At 54.1% G+C, this 19,596-nt stretch overlaps 1 protein-coding gene across 1 annotated transcript in view; it reads left to right on the top strand.

The window, feature by feature from the left end:
* Positions 1 to 19,329, top strand: part of NECAB2 (N-terminal EF-hand calcium binding protein 2) — a 29,697-nt gene extending 10,368 nt beyond the window's left edge. Inside the window, exons 6-13 of the mRNA XM_036275970.1 lie at positions 8,743 to 8,879; positions 10,549 to 10,667; positions 10,851 to 10,921; positions 14,264 to 14,317; positions 14,849 to 14,961; positions 17,561 to 17,638; positions 18,167 to 18,258; positions 18,782 to 19,329. Coding sequence (XP_036131863.1) covers positions 8,743 to 8,879; positions 10,549 to 10,667; positions 10,851 to 10,921; positions 14,264 to 14,317; positions 14,849 to 14,961; positions 17,561 to 17,638; positions 18,167 to 18,258; positions 18,782 to 18,810 — 693 coding nt within the window. The 3' untranslated portion in view covers positions 18,811 to 19,329. The remainder of the gene's footprint in view (positions 1 to 8,742; positions 8,880 to 10,548; positions 10,668 to 10,850; positions 10,922 to 14,263; positions 14,318 to 14,848; positions 14,962 to 17,560; positions 17,639 to 18,166; positions 18,259 to 18,781) is intronic.
* Positions 19,330 to 19,596: the final 267 nt, after the last annotated feature.

Below are 19,596 nucleotides of genomic sequence, written 5' to 3'. Positions count from 1 at the left end.
TGGATGTGTGATGCCAAGTGGGTGGGCCTGGCTGTGGGGTGGGCTTTGCTTGGGGCTCCCCGAGGGAGCCGGGGTGAACTGTGAAGCCAGTAGAGCAGCTCTGTGCACCTGGTCTCGTATCTGGTTGGGAGGGTGAGACCCTTTCCCGGAATCGGGCATGGTCCTGGGAAGGAGCCCTGCCTGGAGAGGGAGCAGCGGGCAGCCCACGCCCTCGGGGCCCTGGGACTAGTTCTCCTGCCCTTCGACAGCAGGGTCCCAAGACGGGAGGGGAAGGGGGGCGGTCCACACATGAGACCTTGCCCGCGGAGTGGAATGGTGTCTGGTATGAGAATGCGTGTCCAGGCCTGAAGCGTGCGCTGGGCGGGGGACCACGAGGGTGCAGGGACTCTCCGTGCGTCCTGGAGGGAGGTCTCTGAAGTGGCTTCAGAGTCTGCCCGCGGCCCTGTCTCCTCATTCACAGTTGTGACCTGGAGGAGGCAGCAGGCAGGGAGAAAAGGCCAGGGTGTGGGCTGGGGGCCACTGCGCCTTCTCCGTGGGAGCTCAGGTGGTGTACGCAGCCCACCTCCAAGCTTCGTTTCCGGCTTGAGTCCGTACCCCACAGGGCTGGCGACTTGCAGAGGGGACAGGTGGGGTGTGTCCTTTCTCTGCACCCACGGAGAAGAGATGCAGTAAACTTCCTGAAGACCTACTATGCCAGGAGTAAATGCTCAGCTGAAACCTCACAGCAACCTAGTGGTCGGTGACTCTCACTTCCCCCATCTCGTTGCTATGGAAACAAAGGCTCAGGAGGGTGAACCCTGCAGAGTCGGAGCCAGACAGCCATACCTGCCATCTGAAATGGGCGGGGAAACTGAGTCAGGGACCTGTCAGGAGGTACAGAGCACAGCATGGGACTTCAGGCCCGCGCAGGGGTGACTGGAGTGTGAGCAGCCAGGAGTAGGGGCGGCCTCTTGGTCACACGGACCAAGGCACGCAGGGAGGGAGCTGGGAGTGGGCCACGCTTTGAGCGACACCTAGACACCCAGGGGCTTGCAGCCACCCATGGGAACTCAGAAAAGGCCAACCCCCTCTGCTGGGTGAAGACAGGGAGGTGGGCTGATAAAGTCAGACTGAAGGACCCAGAGCCAGTCACTTCCCTTTCTGAGCCTCAGTTTCTCTATCTGTGGAAGGGGAGCATTCACTTGGTAGGATCCTTATGAGGACTGAATGAAGTAAAGTCTCTAAGCTGCGAGCATAGGGCCTGGCACAGAGCCAAGGCGATCAGTTCTTATTATTAGGCTCCTGCTGTATGCCCAGGCACAGGTAAGACCACTTCTGTGCATGTTTTCAAATGCTGCTTACTTACTGCGCTGCAGTGCATTAGAGAATCCCTTCCCCCCGCAGCCCAAAATAGCCGAGCCTCACCCTGAGCCCCCACTACCCACATTCCCAGTGCCATGCTGTTTTGAGTCTTGGTGTTTTACAGCCACATTTAATAACATGCAGAACCGACTCCCTTTCATTGTTCATCCTGGTAGACTGCTTGGTGTTTGAAAGTATTGACGTGGGGGGTGGATGACAACAGAGCTTGGGAAGACCCTAGAATCCCAGTCACCCAGACAGGTGTCAGCTCCAGATCTGCTTTATTTCTTTTTTCAATTGATTTTTTTAGAGAGAGAGAGAGAAACATTGATGTGAGAAACATCAATCGACTGCTTCCTGCACGCCCCCTACTGGGGATCGAGCCCACAACCTGACCAGGAATCCAGCTGGGACCTCTCAGTTCATGGGACAACGCCCAATCCACTGAGCCACACCAGCTAGGCCCAGATCTGCTCCTAACAGGCCGTGGGAGGTGCACCATACACCCACCTGGGGCTCCTTGTGATTGGCCACCTCCTGGGGTCTCAGTTTTCTCACCTTTGAGTGGGGCGACTTCTCAGCAATGTTGTTACCATCCGTTGATAACATCCGTAGTTGCTCCTTGGTCTTTGGTCATAACCCTGCAGAGGTGGGCTGAGTCTCCACTCAGGAGAGGGCTTAACAGCCACTGATCCAAGGCGGACCGGTTCGGGGGATTTTATCTCAGAAGTCATGAACTTTTGTTCAGTGCCGCCTTTGGAGCGATTTCAGTGGCAGTGGTGATGGGAGGTTGTTGCCGTGGTGACTGGCATTTCTTCTTCTTGAGTATATTTGTGTTTGGAAATGCAACTCATTATTCCAAGTGTGTTCTCGTGTCCGCTGGTTTTGGTTGACTCGTTGGCTGCTGTTGATGGGCAGTCTGAGCATCAGCTGCGCCGGCTTCGTTTCTGATGTGTTCCTCCTGTTTCTCCCAAATCTTCCGCAGCGTTGACAGTACGACGTCACGCAGCCCTGTCTTGCTTCCAATTTTCAAGTGCGTCTCTCTAGCATTTCCCCATTAATTATAATATTAATACCAGCACTTATTCCAGGATCCTCTTAAGCCCGTTCGGAAATTATTTTTGCATTTCCTTCATTAAATTTCGTCTTTGGAGGTGGTGGTGAATTTTTTTCAAATGCCTTTTTGGGCTTTTAGAAATGATTGTATGAATTTTCTGAAGCTGTTGATGGGGTGGATTCTATTATTAGAGTCTCTCTTATTGAACAGCCCTTAGCTTACTGTGATGAACCCTAACTGGGGAATTATTCTTTTATCACATTGCTGAATCCTGCCACCAGCCGAGCATTTTAGCTCTGTCTCTATCAGGACTTGAGAATCGATGGTAGTTTGGGAATGAATTGTAGGTGGCTTTGCATATTTTCTGTGTGTGAATCAGTTTCTCGAGCAGAACTATTTTTCTGTTCAAAAATAGAATTGATCTATGAGGCTTGGGTCAAAGGTAAACTGAGGAGGGGATTATTTTAATGGTTATGTTAAGGTCCATACTAGTTTTAGTAAAGTTTTTTACTTTTTTTCTTTTTTTTTTTTTTAATCCTCACCCGAGGACATTTTTTCCATTTTTTTTGTTCAGATAGAGTGTGGGAGGGAGAGAGAGAGAGAGAAACATCAACGTGAAAGGGACACGTCGAGTGGCTGCCACCCACACGACCAACCAGGGCCAGGGACAAACTGCAACCGAGGTACGCGCCCTTAGCGGGAACCGAACCCGGGTCTCTCAGGACCGCAGGCCGACGCTCTAACCGCTGAGCCAAACCGGCCAGGGCAAGTTTTTTACTTTTTATGTCCGTTTTAGTCTAGTTTCAAACAAAACTATCATGGACGTGATCTGTTTTATGATCAATTATGTGTTGTACGTTCTTAGGATTAAAAAAAAATCTAAAACGTTGATGTAAAACCAGCACTTAATGCAGATTAAATTCAATAAAAACATCTGCCACAGCTCAGTTCTTGTTTTCATGGTGGTTCTCTTTTACTACATTTTTAAAACTTATATTTAACAGAGTTTGACCCATTTTCATTGGTTGTTTTAATAACTAGCCCCTGACACATTTATTTAAATTTCACCATGTTTTCTATTGTGTTTATAGTTTTTATCATTATTGTTTTCTTTCTCCTGTTTCCTTAGGTTGGTTGTTGGTATTCTTTTTCATATGTGATCTAGAATGCTTAAATTTTTTTATAGTGAAGTTTGAATTTAAACATTTACCTTTCAATGATATTTTCACCACAACCATAGATTTTAATGTTATTCTCTGACAGGCTGTGCCGTTACTCATTTCTTTTTTCGTGGTGTTAGGATAAAACCGAGTGACTGGTAAGGTTTTCATCCTATTTCTTTTTAACATGTTGAGATTTCTTTTTTTTTTTTTTTTACTCCTCCTCTGAGGATATGTTTTTTTATTGATTTGAGACAGAGAGAGAGAGAGAATATTGACCGGTTGCTTCCTATAGGTGCCCTGACTGGAGATCGAACCCACAACCTAGGTATGTGCCCTGATAGGGAATTGAACCCACAACCCTTTGGTGTATGGGACAATGCTCCAACCAGCTGAGCCACCCAGTCAGGGCATGTTGTGATTTCTTCATGACATATTATTTAATTGATTTTTATAAGCATCTCATGGATGCTTGAGAACATGTGGATCATACTTCCAGAATGTGAAGTGTGAAAATAGCTATCCTTTCTTTTTTTATGAAGTTTATACTCTTAAAAGATAACTTTGCAAGAAGGTCAAATCGTGTCTCTTGGACAAATATAAAATGCACCCATGTCCAGGATCTTACTGAACTCATTCATTAATGTGAGAACCAGCGAGATGTTGCAACTGGCTAAAAGGAAAATTAAAAAACCACACGCCATATGTACACAGGCGGCCAGGAGTTCCGCAGTGAATCTGTGACTGCAGAAGTGGTCCCCGGCCACAGGGCAATAATCCGTTCTGCCAGACAAAATTCATATGCATTTCAGTGGATGAGTAGTATTTGTATTATTATCTTTTTTTTTTAACATCTTCAAGTTTTAAAATTAGCTCCAGCACAGGGGAAGATGTAGATAACACAGAGGGTACTAACAAGAAACCCAATAATCTTTTTGCCCATTTTATTTATTTATTTATTTATTTATTTATTTATTTATTTATTTTATTTTTGTTACACGTTTCTCCTTTTTTTTACCCCATTGACACCCTCTTCCCCATCTCCCCCACCCCATCCCCGGCTTTGTTGTCCATGTCCATTGGTTATGCATACATGCATATAAGTTCTGCGGTTTATCTCTTCCCTCTCTTTTTGCCCATTTTAAATGCTTTTATACTTTTCCTGACAATGCCTTTTACATCCCATCTATTTTTGTCTAATTTATGTGTCCTGTGGGACAATGATGAGCTAATTTCTCACACTAAAGTGTGTTTTGTCATTTATCTTTATATTTGAATGTTTTTCCTTTCTATATTTTTAGCCATATTACTTGAGACTTATAGCCCTTTGGTATATTTTTTTATTATATAAATGGTACATATTCAGCATGTACATTTTAGAAAGTAGAGAAAAATATAAAGAAAAATTTCAAGTCATTTCTAATTCCTACTATCCCTAACTATTAACGTTTTAGTTGATTACTTTGAGCCATTTTTGTGTTTTGTTTTCTAAATTTTTTTTCTTTATTAATTTTAGAGAGGAAAGAAGAAGGGGGGAGAGAGAGAAACATCGATGAGAGAGAACGTTGGTTGGCCGCCTCCTGCACGCCCCCTACTGGGGATCAAGCCCACAACCTGGGCGTGTGCCCTAACCTGTACTTGAACCGATGACCTCTTGGTGCACATGTCGACACTCAGCCACTGAGCCACACCTGCCAGGCACCTTTGAGCCATTTTGAATGTGTATTTCTTTAATACAGTATCTAATATTATTCTGTGTACAAAAACTTATTTTCTGCTTCTTTTTTTTTTAACCAAAGAATGTTAACACTTTTCCCCTTAAAACTGTTCGGAAGCATCAGTTTAAATAATCTTAGTTAAATTTACTGACTGTTCCTCTTTTGTTGAGCATACAAGATTTCCAAGTTTTTGCTCTTATGAATATTGGGACATAAATATATAAAAAGTGAAGGACTACTGGGTCAAAGACCATGAGCCGCGCGAGGCTCTCGCTACGAGGCAGAATTGCTTTCTGAAGCGGCGGTACCCCCCTGGGTCCCCCCAGCCACATTTAGCAATATCCTCCTTACTGCACGAAGATTTATTACTGTTTTGTTCTTGTTCTGCATCGTGCCTTTTGTCATTCCGCTCTTAGCCTTCTCGTGGAGTGCTCTCATTTACATTCCACCTGAATAGTGATATTGCAACTTACCCTGTTCGTTTTAGATCTGGCTGCAGAGTCTCCGCACAGACTTTTCATGAATTCTTGGGTTGACAGGTGCCTCCAGCTGGGTCTCGTTTAATCAGGTCTGGGGCTGTGTCTTTACAAGGGGGGACGTAGACCGCTCTTCGTCATTGTTGTAAGCTACGGGGTCTGACTGCTGTCATCATCTCCTAGGCTTCCCATGTTTTTATTCTTCTTTGGCTTGGGCATTTCACCTTCTGATGATCTGCTCTGTGTATAGCATTGATTATGATTTTGAAGGTGAACATTCTAGTTTTATTTCACTAGTGACTTCTAAAACATACATTGTTAACATTTATAATTCTTTAAAAAAATTTTTTTTAATCCTCATCCGGGGATAAACATCAATGTGAGAGAGAAACATTGATCGGCTGCCTCCCATAGGCGCCCCGACTGGGATCCAACCTGGGTGTGTGCCCTGACCGGGAATCGAACCTGCAATCTTTCAGTGTACCAGACGATGCTCCAACCAACCGAGCCACCTGGGCAGGACTGTAATTCTGGTTTTTGTCCTAGCTAATAAAAATGCTTCCTATTCCCTTTTGTGGAATTAGAGAGATTTTTTTTTGAGATGTTTGGTTATTTTTCCAGACTTTCACACTCTTGATTGACTTCATTCAGTGTAATTAAAATGTAATGATTAGTGATTAATGCCGTTACTTCCTGACCTCTGTGACCTCTGTTGCTTCATTTGGGTGATCACCATCACTTCACAACCTCCCTAGTCAAGAATTCCCACTGATTCAACCTGGATGATTGGGGAGAGATTCCCAGGCCTTCTTTGCGGGAAAGGGGCTCATCGGGTACAATTTCATAGATTTGCAGATTTCATCTCCCTATTGCACTGAAAAATGCCTCGATCTGATCCTTTTCCTCCGGAATCTGTGGAACTGGTGTCTCAGCCGAGGCATCGATTGTGGTGGAGGAAAAAATCTGTACCAGAGGCATTTTTACTCCTTTGAAAACAACTTGTCGCCCTGGCCAGTTTGGCTCAGCGGTTGAGCGTCAGCCTGCGGACCAGAGAGTCCCGGATTCAGTTCCCGCTAAGGGCATGTACCACAAAAAAAGAAAGAAAGAAAGAAAGAAAATGACTTGTCTTTGTGGAATTCAGCTACCCAGTTATACTGACCCCGACCAGGCCCTCCCTCAGTCCCTGGTGTGGGTGTCTCTAACCCACTTACTTTAGCTCATTTTTCTGCATGATGGCTTCTAGCAGCCTCGCTCTTTGTGTTTACACTTTTTACCAGGGATCGTCTTGTTTGTTTTTGGCCATCCGCTTGTCCAGGGCCCATCGATCCCTGGATTGAGTGTGAGTTCACTTGTCTGCCAGGAAGGGCGACCTATCAGTGCATCATGTACCTACTGCCACAGACGCACTCTGCCGGGCCTCCCTCGGCGTGCCCAGGACGTCCACCTCCACCCCCGTCTGTGTGTGCGCCTCCTTTCAGCCCCTCTGCACCCCATCCCGCTTCCCCTGCTCCCGGCCTCCATTTCTCCGTCTATCTCTAGCCGTGTTTCCCATCGTGTAATTATTGCTAATTAATTTCCAGTCAGAGTGATGGATGGTTTCATTTGCTTTCCTTGTTTTCCCTTGCCTTGCCGGAGACCGGGCAGAATTCCAAGGTTCCCTGGGGCAGGTGGCTCTGGAAGGTCAGGTCCCGCGGAGGAGGCGGGGGAGCGGCACCGGCTTTTCGGGACCAGCACCTCCCAACTCAGCGTTGTTTTTATTGTTGCCGTCCTTGAGTGACCTGGCTGAGCCAGAGCCTGTCCCTTCCACTGTGAAGCCTTTGCAGCCAAAAGAAACTCTACTGGTTCCAGAAACCTTAAGAAATGTCTTTGCTGCAGTCTCTTAACAAAAGGGGAAATTCTGTCACACCCCTGAGCAAAACTTGTGGAAAACCCTCTTCATCCATCTTTTCCCCACAGTTCTCTCCTCATGGCCTCTGTCTCCCTCCCTGCTTCCCCCAGACCCCCCTCGGCCCTCCCTCTGAGCACTGAGTCTCGGGCACTTTCTTTGGGGAGCCAGTTTAAGCTCTCAGGTGCTTTTGAGTCTCATCTGTCATTTCTCCGAGTGGCAGTGTGAAGGCCCAGGAGAGGAGGTTGTGAGTTCTTGTTCCCTAATACTTTATCTCTGTCAACAACAAGAACAATACCACTAGTCATCATCATTACCACAACCACCCTGTCACCACCCTCACCATTGTCACCATCGTCACCGTCACCATCATTAAAATTGTCACCATCATCACCATCACCATCATGATCATCATCACCACCACCACATCATCATGATCACCAAAACCATCATCACCATCATCATCACCATCACCACCACCACCACATCATCATCACCAACACCATCATCACCAGCAACACCATCATCATCATCATCACCAACACCATATCACTGTTACCACCACCATCACCACCACCACCATCATCATCATCATCATTACCACCACCATCGTCATCATCACCATTACCTCCATCATCATCACCACCATCACCACCATCATCATCACCACCGTCGTCATCATCATCATCACCACCATCATTGCCATTGTCATTATATCACCACCATATCACCGGTTTCACGGTCGTCACCATCACACCATCATCTTTATCATAGCAGCTACTGTTTATTGAGTATTTGCTATGTGACAGGTACTGTACTAACCATCTAATATACATTTTGTCATTTAATCCTCGCTATGACCTTGTAAGGTAGCTACTACAGTCACTACTGGTATCACTATAGAGGACACAGAGCTTAGTGGTGAAACCAGGGTTCAAACCTTGGTCTCTGAGTCCATAGATGCAGAAGGCAGTAGTGGAGTGGGGTTCCCCCTTCCACTGTAAGACAAAGACACCCCAGGTGTCCCCCCAATTCTGTGCCAGCCCCCACACCCAAGTTCCCTCCCCAACCCTTTAACCCTTCGTGTCCCTTTCTCCCTCCACAGGTGTATGAGGGAGGAAGCAACGTGGACCAGTTTGTGACCCGCTTCCTCCTCAAGGAGACAGCCAGTCAGATCCAGTCGCTGCTAAGCTCCGTGGAGAGCGCGGTGGAGGCCATCGAGGAGCAGACCAGCCAGATCCGGTGCGTCCCGGGGCCTTGCAGGGTCCATGGGGCTACGCCGTGCACGGGCCAACTTACTGCTTGGGGTAGGGGTATTTGAGAACTGAGTGACCGTGGGCAAGAGGCCTGGCATGTCAGGGTGACCGTTGGCTGTGGGGTGGGGGTTGGAGTGTGTGTTTTTCAGTTGGTGAGGGGCAGGTCCCAGTCAGATGTGATTGCATCGCTACTCAAGAATACTGTTCCCAAAATGTGTGCGCTGAGCACCCACAGCCAAATTCCCTGGGAAATGCAGATTCCTGGGGCCCCAGCTATACCCGCTGGATTGAGATCCCTGGGAGCTGAACCCGGAGCTCTGCCTCCGTGATCAGTCCTGTGACTCTGAGGGTCCCCAAAGTTAGCCACAGCTCTGGAAGCTGACACTGAGATCTGCTTCCTTTTCTGTCACTACCCTGGTTAAAAACCTGCTGGAGAACAGATCAGACAGCTGCATGATTTTCCTAGCTGATTTCCTGCACTTTCCAGCTCCATCATGTCGCCCCCACATTGAGACCTTACTTTGGGGTGTTGGTGGCAGGGGTGACACGTCTCAGTGGGAGACACATCTGCTCCACACTCACTCCCACCTCAGAATGGCCCCAAATCCCAGCTGTTCCGGCTCCTTTGGGCTGCAAGTCCCTTTGGGTGTCCTATTTCCCGGCCCGGCGATGTCATGTTCCAGGCGCAAGCCAAGCCGCTGGCTCAAACCCCACACCCCAGGGACTCCACTGCCCCCGTTCGCGGTCCGAGGGCCACATTTAATTTGCGGCTGGTTCACGGAGCTGCCGGGATTGACACCTCAGTGCCTGCCAGTCTTTCTGGGGCTGCGGGAAGGCGGGTTTGCCCTGTGCGTGGGGAGCTTGCCGGCGTTCAGGACGCACAAGGCAGCGCCGCCCAGAGGCGGGAGAGCCTGGGGGCCACGCGTGTCGGCTGCACACGGGAGTGTGCGTGTGTTGTATGCGGACACGCGTGTCCGTGCCTGTCTGTATGCCTGTGGTGAGTTTTCCAGCATCTCTCTGCATGTGGGTGTTCAGACATTCACCAAGCATCGGTTGAGTCCCTGCTATTGTGCCAGGCACCGTGTTTGGTGAGCTGCGTGTGCCTGTCAGGCGTGCAGGGGGCTGTGTACGTGTGGGCAGTCAGTGTGCCTGGTGGGGGTGGGGACAGCCGATCAGGCCTGGCTCCTCCCTCCAGGACCCAGCTGAGATCAGGATCTCAGATTTCACTGTCCTGTCATGTGCTTACTCTCAACCATATCTTAAGGTTCCCTTTTGCAGAGAGAGTACAAATCCAGGTCCCCCACCCCTACCGCACAGGGCACCAGATTGACTCCTAGTGAAGCAAGCAGGGCGGAGGAGGGAGGCTGTGAGCCAGTGGGTCGGGGCAGGGACCTGGGCTCAGTCCTAGAATGGGGCTGAGCTCGCATCCCCACTCGGCCCTCTGGCTGCGTGGTCTTGGCCAAGCCGCCTGCCTGTGGGCCTCGTTTTCTCCTGCAGCAAAGGCCACCGTGAGGCCCACTTCACAGGGACGGGCTCCAGGGAGCAAACTGCACGTCTCCGCCCACAGTGGGTGCTCAGCGTCTGTCAAAGCTGCAGAAGTGGTCAGGGCCCTGTGGCCTTCCTCACAGTGTGTGCTTCTCCCACTTGCACTACAGCCAGAACCACAGCAAGCCCGGCCCTGGCGTGGTGCAGACCTGGCATGGAAGCCCCGCTGCCCCCTATGCCCCCAGCCACAAGCTCATGGCCGTGGAACGAGAGAGGAGCATGCCTTCTGGTGAGCGTGCGTGGGGGCCTGGGCGGGGGGCTCGGGGGGGCTCTGGGGGGGGGGGCTGGCCTCTGCGTGGGACTGGAACTGTGAGGGAGGGGCAGGTCTGGGCCCCTGGGGAGGCTGGGAGCTCCCCTCCCCCAGGCCTGGCTCCCAACATCAGTGTCTCTTCCTCTTTCCCCGTCATCTCAGACCCCAAGGAGGAGGGCCTGGAAGCCCAGATCAGCCGCTTGGCAGAGCTAATAGGACGGCTGGAGAGCAAGGTAAGGGTGCTGAGCCCCTCCCTGTCTCCCTCCACTCTCCCCGGCCCCCAGGGAGGGCTGGGTTAGCCTGGGAGTTTGGGACAAAAGTCCGGGAGCCATGGCAAGGCATCACCCAGTGGAGTGTGGAAATAAAGACCACGGTATGGACAGACTCGGAACTGTGTCCCTTGTACAGGCCCAAGGAGAGGTGCCTGGGGGAAGAAGGGGCTGTGAGGGATGGGCAGGCAGCCAGGAGGGCATCTCAGGGAGCAGGTAGTAGGCAGGGGCATCCTGGATGGCAAGAGGACAGGAGCCTGGACAGGGAGAGCCAGGACACAGCACGGGGATGAGGAGGGGTGGGGACGTCCCAAGGAGATCAACAACCTGAATGCCCAGCAGCGTGCAGTCTTTTGAAATACAACAGGGCATGCCCACCGATAATAGAAAACGACCCAGCCTACAGAATCACGTTTTCAGAGACAGGGTCACGACTCAGTAGGTGCTCAATGAAGCTGTGTCAGTTTCCCGGGGCTGCCATCACCCTGTCCACACACAGGCTGGGGCTTAAACGTTTACTCTCCCAGCTCGGGGCTGGAAGTCTAAGGTCAGGGTGTGAGCAGGCTGCTTTCCTCTCAGGCCTCTCTTCTCGGCTTGCAGACGGCTGTCTTCTCCCCACGTCCTCACCTGTGTCCCCTCCGTGTGTCTAGGTCCTGATCTCCTCCTCCTGTGAGGGCACCAGTCAGATTGGATTGGGGCCCACCCCTGTGACCTCATCTTAACTTAAATACCTCTTCAAGGGCCCTATCTCCTGAGGTAGTCACATTCTGAGGTGCAGGGATTGGTCCCTCAGTTTGGGGAAGTCGCAATTCGGCCCATTAACAATGGCTATTTCTTGGAAGAAAGAAAACAGGTTGCCTTAAGGTTTACCAACGGACTCAGGTATCAGACTGCCCTATTTGAATCCTGGCCATACCACGTAACTGCTGTGTGACCTTGGGCCAGTGACTTAACCTCTCTGAGCCTCAGATTCCTCCTCTAACAATAGGGGAAAAAATCAGAATAGTACCCCTCACAGGGTTGTTGTGAGGAGTAGATGAAATGCTGTCTTAATGGTAATGCACAGAGCGTGCTGTGAAGTGAGCATTTAACATTAGCAATGTTAGCAATTATTATTAGACATCCTGGTGCTAAAAACTATACAGATAGATGTGCACACCATACCCATCTACCTACATAAACCAAGTATCTCAGAGCCCTAGGTTGTAGCAATTATACATCTCCCCGACTTTTCTGAATTTCTTACATCTTTTGCAAAAGGGCAACAAAAAAAAGTTCTTTGATGGGTTCAGGGGTTGGTTCTGAGGTATTCATGAGGGCACGGGAGGCCAGAGGGGCAGGGGAAGGCACAGGAGCAAGACGGGGGAGGGGGGGGACACACACGTTAGAGGGGAGATGAGGGAAGCGCCTGCCGGCTGAGGCCCAGGTGGGATCTCTCCCCCTTAGAGAGGGCTGCTGGGTGGCAGCGGTTCTGTGGACCCCGTGGCCCGGTTGTCATAACAACTCCACAGGCGCCCCCAGAGGGAGGCTCTTTGAAGTTTATTTTTAGCGCCCTGGTCGCCTTAACAACCGGCTGGCTGGCAACAGCGGATCACCTGGGTGTCCTGGAGATGGGGCGGGACCCTAGTTGACGGCCTCTGATTGGCCCAAGTGGCGAGCAGGGGCCAATCCAGGGCCAGCTCCAGGCCCTGCCCTCTATGGGTCAACCTGAGCCAGTCCTTGCTGGCCTGGGCCTGGAGGATGGAGTGCTGGGCGGCCAGTCTGGGGGAGAGTAGGTGCCACTGCAGGTCCCCCAGCCTCCCCTCATCCCCATCCTCATCGTCGTGTGGCCTTGCAGCCAGGTCTGTCCTGCCCTCAAGAGCTCACTACGTGGTTGTAAAACAGTGGAAACAGACTTGCCTCGGGGGACACACTGGTCACCTACAAAGCAGGTGCACACTGCCTGTCCTGGAAAAGACATACCCTCAGAACGACCAGCACCAGTGGTGTGATTTACAGGGTCTAGTGGAAAATGAGCATTTACAGCCCCTTGTTCAAACATTAAGAATTTCGAGGTGGCGACTGCACAGATTACAGGCCAACGCATCTGCCAGTCTCTTCCTTTCAAACCAGCATGGGCCACACGCGCTCTGTGAGGGGGAAGACCTGGGTGAGAGATTGTACCAGGGCACAGGCTGTCGGAAGGCGGATGGGTAGGCACAGAGGTGGCATTTATTGGTGCCCAAGTTAAAGGAAGGGGAACCAGGATCCTGTGTCAGGCAGAGAGAGAGACCCCCCCCAAGCTCAAACCCAGGCTCAGCACCGAAACTTGTGGCCTTTGGAGCCCAGGGTTCTCTGCTGACATAGTGACCCCAGCCATGCCTGCGATTCTGGGCCCTGTTCTGGACCCAGACTGTGGTCATAGACCGCGTGCATGGGGTTCTGCTCTCCGAGAGCTTATGTGGGGCAGCACCTACCTCGGTCAGTCTGCAAAGTTAAATAAGAGTATTCATGTGTTTTATTTTAATCTCCTTTTTCTTTATTAATTTTTAGAGAGAGAGGAAGTGAGGGGGGAGAGGGAGATAGAAACATCGATGAGAGAGAACATCGATTGGCCACCTCCTGCCTGCTCCCCACTGAGGATCGGGCCCACAACCTGGGCATGTGCCCTGACCAGGAATCAAACCAGCGACCTCTTGGTGCATGGATTGATGCTCAACCACTGAGCCACACCGTTCGGGCATAAATAAGAGTATTTGTAAAACATTTAGCCCAGGGCCTGTGGAAAACCAGTGAAAACAGACACCCCATTCAGACCATTAGATTCAAGGGGCATCCGGGGCTGAGATTGGGGGTGATTTGTAGGTTAATGGGGAATCTCAGGGCTGTTGCCAGCAGTTATAGCAAACGCCCAGCATCTTGGATTCAGGACTCTTGTCTCTCTGAAGACCCCCCACCCCTGATAAATGGAGTCTCCTTCATGGCTCCTGCAGTAGGTCGGCTTGGTCTCTCTGGCTCCCAGTGCCCCCAGACGCCAGGGCCAGAAGGGATCTCCGCCACTTCCTGTGGTTGGTCTCCCAGCCTGGCTTCCTCAGTCCCTCTGGGCCAGCACTGTGCATGGAGGGTGGACTGAGCCCTCCCAGTGAGGCCTGGCTCCTGGGAGCTCCTACTAGCCTGGGGGATTTCAGGGTCTCTGGGACCTTGGTGTGGAGGGGCTGGAGCTGTGTGGTGGCCCTGAGTACTCTGGTGTCATTGTGACGGTCCCGGGGGCCTCACTGATGGAGGTGGCCTTTGTCTCCAGCATCACTTTATGCTTTGTTGTTTCAGACTCTCTGGTTTGACCTCCAGCAGCGCCTCTCAGATGACGAAGGCACCAACATGGTGAGCCCCCCTCCCCTGAGGCCTCCCTTCCCCTCCTGTGGCCCTGGCCTGCCACCCCATCCCCAGGGGCCACCATGTGGGAGATGGAGCTCCAGCACTTGGTCACCCTCCCCTCCCACGGGTGTTCGTTTAGACACCAGAACTTCAAAAGACTGGCCTCGAACCAAGTGATCAATAGGACAGTGACGTCAAAACACTGGTTCGATCAGAAATGACTTTGGCTGGTCACTGGTTTCGGTGGGACTCCGCCCGGATGCCCTGCAGGCAGCTCTGGACCTCTGCAGAACCTCTTTGAACACCCTTGTCTGTGTTCAGCCTTCGGGGGACAACTGCCCGCATTTGGCTCTTTAAGTTCTTTTTTAGCCAGTGTTTGTGTGTGAGAGTGAGAAGTGTGGTTTCGGTTTTATTTCGACCAAACTGTCCTGTCCTTTCTGGAGGGAGGTCTGGGGAGGCTGGGTCTTGGGCTGTACCCACGGGCCTGGAGGGGGTCCTGCAGGAGCCTGAGGGGCTCGCTCATCTGTGGCCCTACAGCATCTGCAGCTGGTCCGGCAGGAGATGGCCGTGTGCCCCGAGCAGCTGAGTGAGTTCCTGGACTCCCTGCGACAGTACCTGCGGGGCACGGCTGGAGCCAGGAACTGCTTCCAGTGAGTCCGGGACTGGGCTGGGCGTGGTGCGGAGCTCTGCGGGGGCAGGACAGGGCAGGACCACCCGAGGACAGCCCCTGCCCCAGGGAAGCGCCCCAGGATGGTTAGGAGAGCGGGGTTCGGGTTAGCCGAGGCTCCCCCACTGTGCAAACGGGCGAGTGACGTCATCTCCTGACCTCAGCTTCCCCGGCTGTGGAGGGGGAGCACGGCTGGACCCACGCCCTGGGGTTGCTGGAGGCGTAAACGGAACAGCGAAGGTGCCGGGCTTAGGCCGTGCCTGGTGCGCAGTCAGAGTTGCTTGGTGTCGGCTGTACCCTTCCCGTGTGGCTGCCCCTCGATGCCTCACTCTGGGCCCCCTGCTGAGGCCTGCGTTGCTTCTCGTCAAAGCCGAACCAGGGGCCGTGGCCATGTCAGACTGGGCCACTAAAGACAGCCCTCACCCTTGCTGGGGGTGGTCCCAGAGGCAGTTGGCACAGCCGCCGGGCCCTCCCCTCTCCCATCCTGGGCCCCCATCTGTGCTCAGGGCAGTGGCTGGGCCTCTGTGCCATCGCTGCCTCCATTCCCTCCCTCTCCAGTTTGCTTTTTCCACCTGGAGGACACCTGTCCCTGGGGGCCCTGGGGGCCCAGCCCTGAGTCAGGTCCTGCTCTGGCTGAATGCTGATTCTGGGTGGTGCGAGAGGGCGGAGGAGGGGAGAGGATCCAGAGGGGTGACGGGGCTGTGGAGGCCAGGAGGCAGGGCCCTTCGAGACGGAAGGGGCTTTGGGGAGGCAGAGTCTGTACACGCTCTGAGTCCTGAGCATTCGGACCGCAGAGTCCGAGGGAGGGCAGCGTGGGCCGCAGTCAGCTGGTGCCTTGCCTGGGGAGGTCGCAAGGTGCCGTGTTTGAGGTGCAGGTGCTGGTGTGTCTGGGCAGAGTGATGGGGGAGGGAGGGGCGGCGAGGGCCAGGGGTGGCAGGCAGGCCCCAGGCCCCCGTGCCCTGCTTGTTTGGAGAACAGTGGACTGTACTGGAGATGCGTATGCAGGAGGGAGCCAGGCTCTGGTCTCGTGGGTGTGGCAGGGTGGCCAAGGAGAGGCCCTGCGGCCACCCAGGGAGGGCTCGGTGTTGGGGAGACACGGCCAGAGCTGGGATCGTCTGGGAGTTCAGCTAACTGACGACTTGCTGGTGGCGGGAGCAGAGGGTGTGGAAAGAGGAGACAGGGTGGAATCTGAGCTGTTCTGGCTTCAGAAACCCGATCGAGGTTGGTGTCTCATCCACGTGACTGAGGAGTCAGGGAGGTCAGGCGTGTCGGCGTGGGGGAGTCACACAGACCGTTTGGGCCGTGTTAAATTTGAGATGCCAGGTGCCAACGTAGGAGTGCGGAGAGCCCGGGAGAGGTGGGCGTGCAGATGGCACCCAAAGGCTCAGCAGTGGTGCGCTCACTGCGGGGTGCGGGGGGCCCGGGCCGGGTAGGGTGGAACACTGTGGCCTCGCTGCCCCTCCTCGTACACAGCAGCACACAGTAGGGTTCACACTCGGCCCTTCCTGGGCCCCGTGCCTACCTCCTGTCTTCCTGCCCATCCAGAGCCACCCCCCAAAACCAACCCAGTCAGCGCCTGGTCAGCGGAGCACACGCAGTCACCAGACTGCCTCATCCTGCTGCAGTTACCAAACTTAGATGCGCCAACTGCTCCGATGGCCTGTGCCTGCCCCGGAGAGGGAGGCCCACCCGCAGCGCCTTCTGGGCCTGGCAGAGGCCCACGCTGTATCTGATGAGGGGGCGGCTGGTGTCCCCCATCCCCCGTAGCATCACCAGCCCGCCGCTCCACCTGTAGTTCTCGCCGGAGCAGAAGGAACTAGTGATACTCTTTGCAGCCCTGTTGCCTGTTTTTCTATCCTGGTGGCAAAACCTGGACCCACACAGCAGACACCACCCAGGACAGCTCCCCTCCTGGAGGCCTGCCCGGGTTCTGTTCTGCTGAGCGCGTGAGAAGGGGAGCAGCCAAGAGCGCAGGGGGAGGCAGAGGGGCAGCTAGAGACAGTGTGATCTGGGAGGTCAGCCCTCAGTCCCCTGGGTCTGCCGCCTTCACACAGGTAACACAGGAGGGACCTGGACCTGCAGGACCACCGGCCCAGGGCAGCGCCCTCCCTCAGCCTCCTTGGCCAGTTCTGACTCACGGGGTTGTTTTAAGGATTAAGCGAGGTGACGATTATGAAGGAGAACATGAATCTTCGGCCTTGAAAATGATATTTCATTGTAATTCATTCAACAAACATGCGCTGGCCACTGTGGGGGCCAGGCCTTGCTCCGGGGTGGGTGCTAACCCAGCAGACTCGGGGACGGGCTCGTTCCCGTGTGAAAGGATCACGGCCCTGGGCTGGGGACAGACTGGTTGCCTGTCCTTGACACTCCTGGGTGCCCCAGCTTCTGCCAGGCTCACATTTCCAGAGTCTTAGGGTATCCTGTAGCCCTGCTCTGGGGGCACCCTGTCCAGACTCATTTGAGGGCAGTGATGGGGGCAGAAGGGGTGGGGAACCCAGTTCCAGAGCCGGGCAGCCTGCAGGGCAGGCCGGTGGGTGGCCCCGGCTCGCCCAGACTCCGACCTTCCTCTCCTGGCGCAGCATCGCGGCTGGGAGGCTGGCCGATGGCTTCACCTTCGTGGTGTATGAGTTCTGGGAGACAGAGGACGAGTGGAAGAGGTAGGCTCGGCCAGCGGGGCGGTGGGGTGAAGGAGGAGGGGCGCCCCAGCCCTGACAGTGTGAGGGGGCTGAAGGGGAGGAGGGGAGGGTAAACTGAGCCCAGGTTCCAGCAGCATCTACCACCCGGGATGCTGGCCTCCCTGGCCGACGTGTGCCCTTGACCGGGGGGCAGTACTGCTCGGTGTGAGTGTGACCCCTCACCTCACTTAGCCAGCCTCTGAGTCCAGGGCCCTGGGATCTGAAGCTGCGCCTGTTTGAAGACAGCTGCCCCAAGGGATCAAAATCCAGAAAAGCTCTCTCATTAAGGACGCTCACTGGGAAGCAAGAACAGGCTGTTCTGCCCACAAACCTGCCACTCACTCTCGGGGCCCAGCCGTCAGCCTCGCAGGGCCTGACCTTATCTTCACATGACGGCCGAGTCCCAAGGCAGGCTGGCTGGGGTGCAAGCCCCCAGCCCAGGCAGAGCCCCACGAGGATGGACCGCAGCCTGGTAACAGCCCGAGGGCTCACGGCACCCCGCTCTTGCAGGCACCTGCAGAGCCCCGTGTGCAAGGCGTTCCGGCACGTCAAGGTGGACACGCTGAGCCAGCCGGAGGCCCTCTCCAGGATCTCGGTGCCAGGTACAGGGCCGGCGGGAGGAGGGCCCGAACAATAGTGAGGGGCACCAGCTCTGGTTCCCCCAGGAGCTGCAGCTGTCTCCAGGCACAGGGGGTGGAGCTGAAGGAAGGGCAAGGCCCGAATCTCCCACTGACCCTCTATTCTGCTCCCTTAGCTGCCAGGTCTACAGGCCACCAGGGAGAGGTTAGGTGTACAGAGGGTGGCCGACTAGCCCCCAGCATGGAAGGACAGGGCCAGAGCAACAGGAGAGGCGCAGGCACAGGGCCTCAGACAAGGTCACTAGGGAGGCGGGCCCAGAGGCCCAGACAGTGCCCTCCCCCCACATCCACAGCCCACAGAAAGCCCAAAGCCCCTCCCCGCAGGCCAGCTGAGCAGGAGGTGGCCCTGGCTGGAGGAGGGGTGTGCTGGCCCGAGTGCTCCCTGTCTGCCCCTCACTGCAGCCCCAGTGAGACATGGGGAAGGAGCTGCGGGTCCCCAACAACCTTCTCTGCCTAATGCGCCTCTTTCCCTCCTGCCCATCGCTAGCTGCCTGGTGCATGGTGGGCCGAGACTGACCAGCTCCCCAGCTCCCTGAGGATGAGCCGGCACCCTGCCCTCTCTTCTTACAAAGGACGGCCCCTCTTTTCTAGAAACTTTGGTATAGGAGCTGTCTTTTCCATATACTTCCAAACTAAGAATGTATTTTCCCACTGTTTGAAGTGAAGGCGAACCCCTTCCCCGGCACCCCTGCTCCCCCATCCTTGGTGGCAGAGCAGCTCGGAGCTGCTGAAGGCAGAGCCTGCGGTGACGGTGAGGGGAGGCTTCCTGGGGCCAGCACCCTCACCAGTCACCCCCCCAACGGCCACACCTGCCCAGCTCCCCGCCCTACTGGCCTCAGCAAGCCTCACTCCTCCGCAGCCCCCACCTCCCCTCCGTCTCCCCGACTCCTGGTCTACATTCCTCCACCTGGTAGGAGCCAAGGCCCTGTAGTGCCCAACCCAGGCCTGTGCCAAGTCTGCACGTGGCCGTAGAGCCCACACAGCCAGTGCCACGTTAGGCCGCCGGCCGCCAGGACAAGCACCAAATAAAGTCCAGTTGGGACCGGTGGCTGCCGTGTGTGTGTGTGTGTGTGTGTTTCCCCCGTTCCGGCTGGTGCTAGCTGAGCCGTGACGCCATCGGGGGCCTGGGCCCCCTGTTAGCCGCGAACCTGGACCAACTCGCCCCACGCCTCAGTTTCCTTATCTGCAAAACAGAGGTGATAACCATGAGGTGCAGATTCTGACAAATAAGTCTGTGCCTGTTAGAAAGTTCGGGGTCCTCAAGACCACCCTCGGTCTCAGTAATTCACCAGAAGGACTCGT

This window comes from Molossus molossus, unplaced genomic scaffold (assembly GCF_014108415.1).
Source record: "Molossus molossus isolate mMolMol1 unplaced genomic scaffold, mMolMol1.p scaffold_m16_p_21, whole genome shotgun sequence".
Lineage (NCBI taxonomy): Eukaryota > Metazoa > Chordata > Mammalia > Chiroptera > Molossidae > Molossus > Molossus molossus.
The sequence above is the reverse complement of the archived record's forward strand: the minus strand, read 5'-3'. Positions and strand labels throughout refer to the sequence as shown.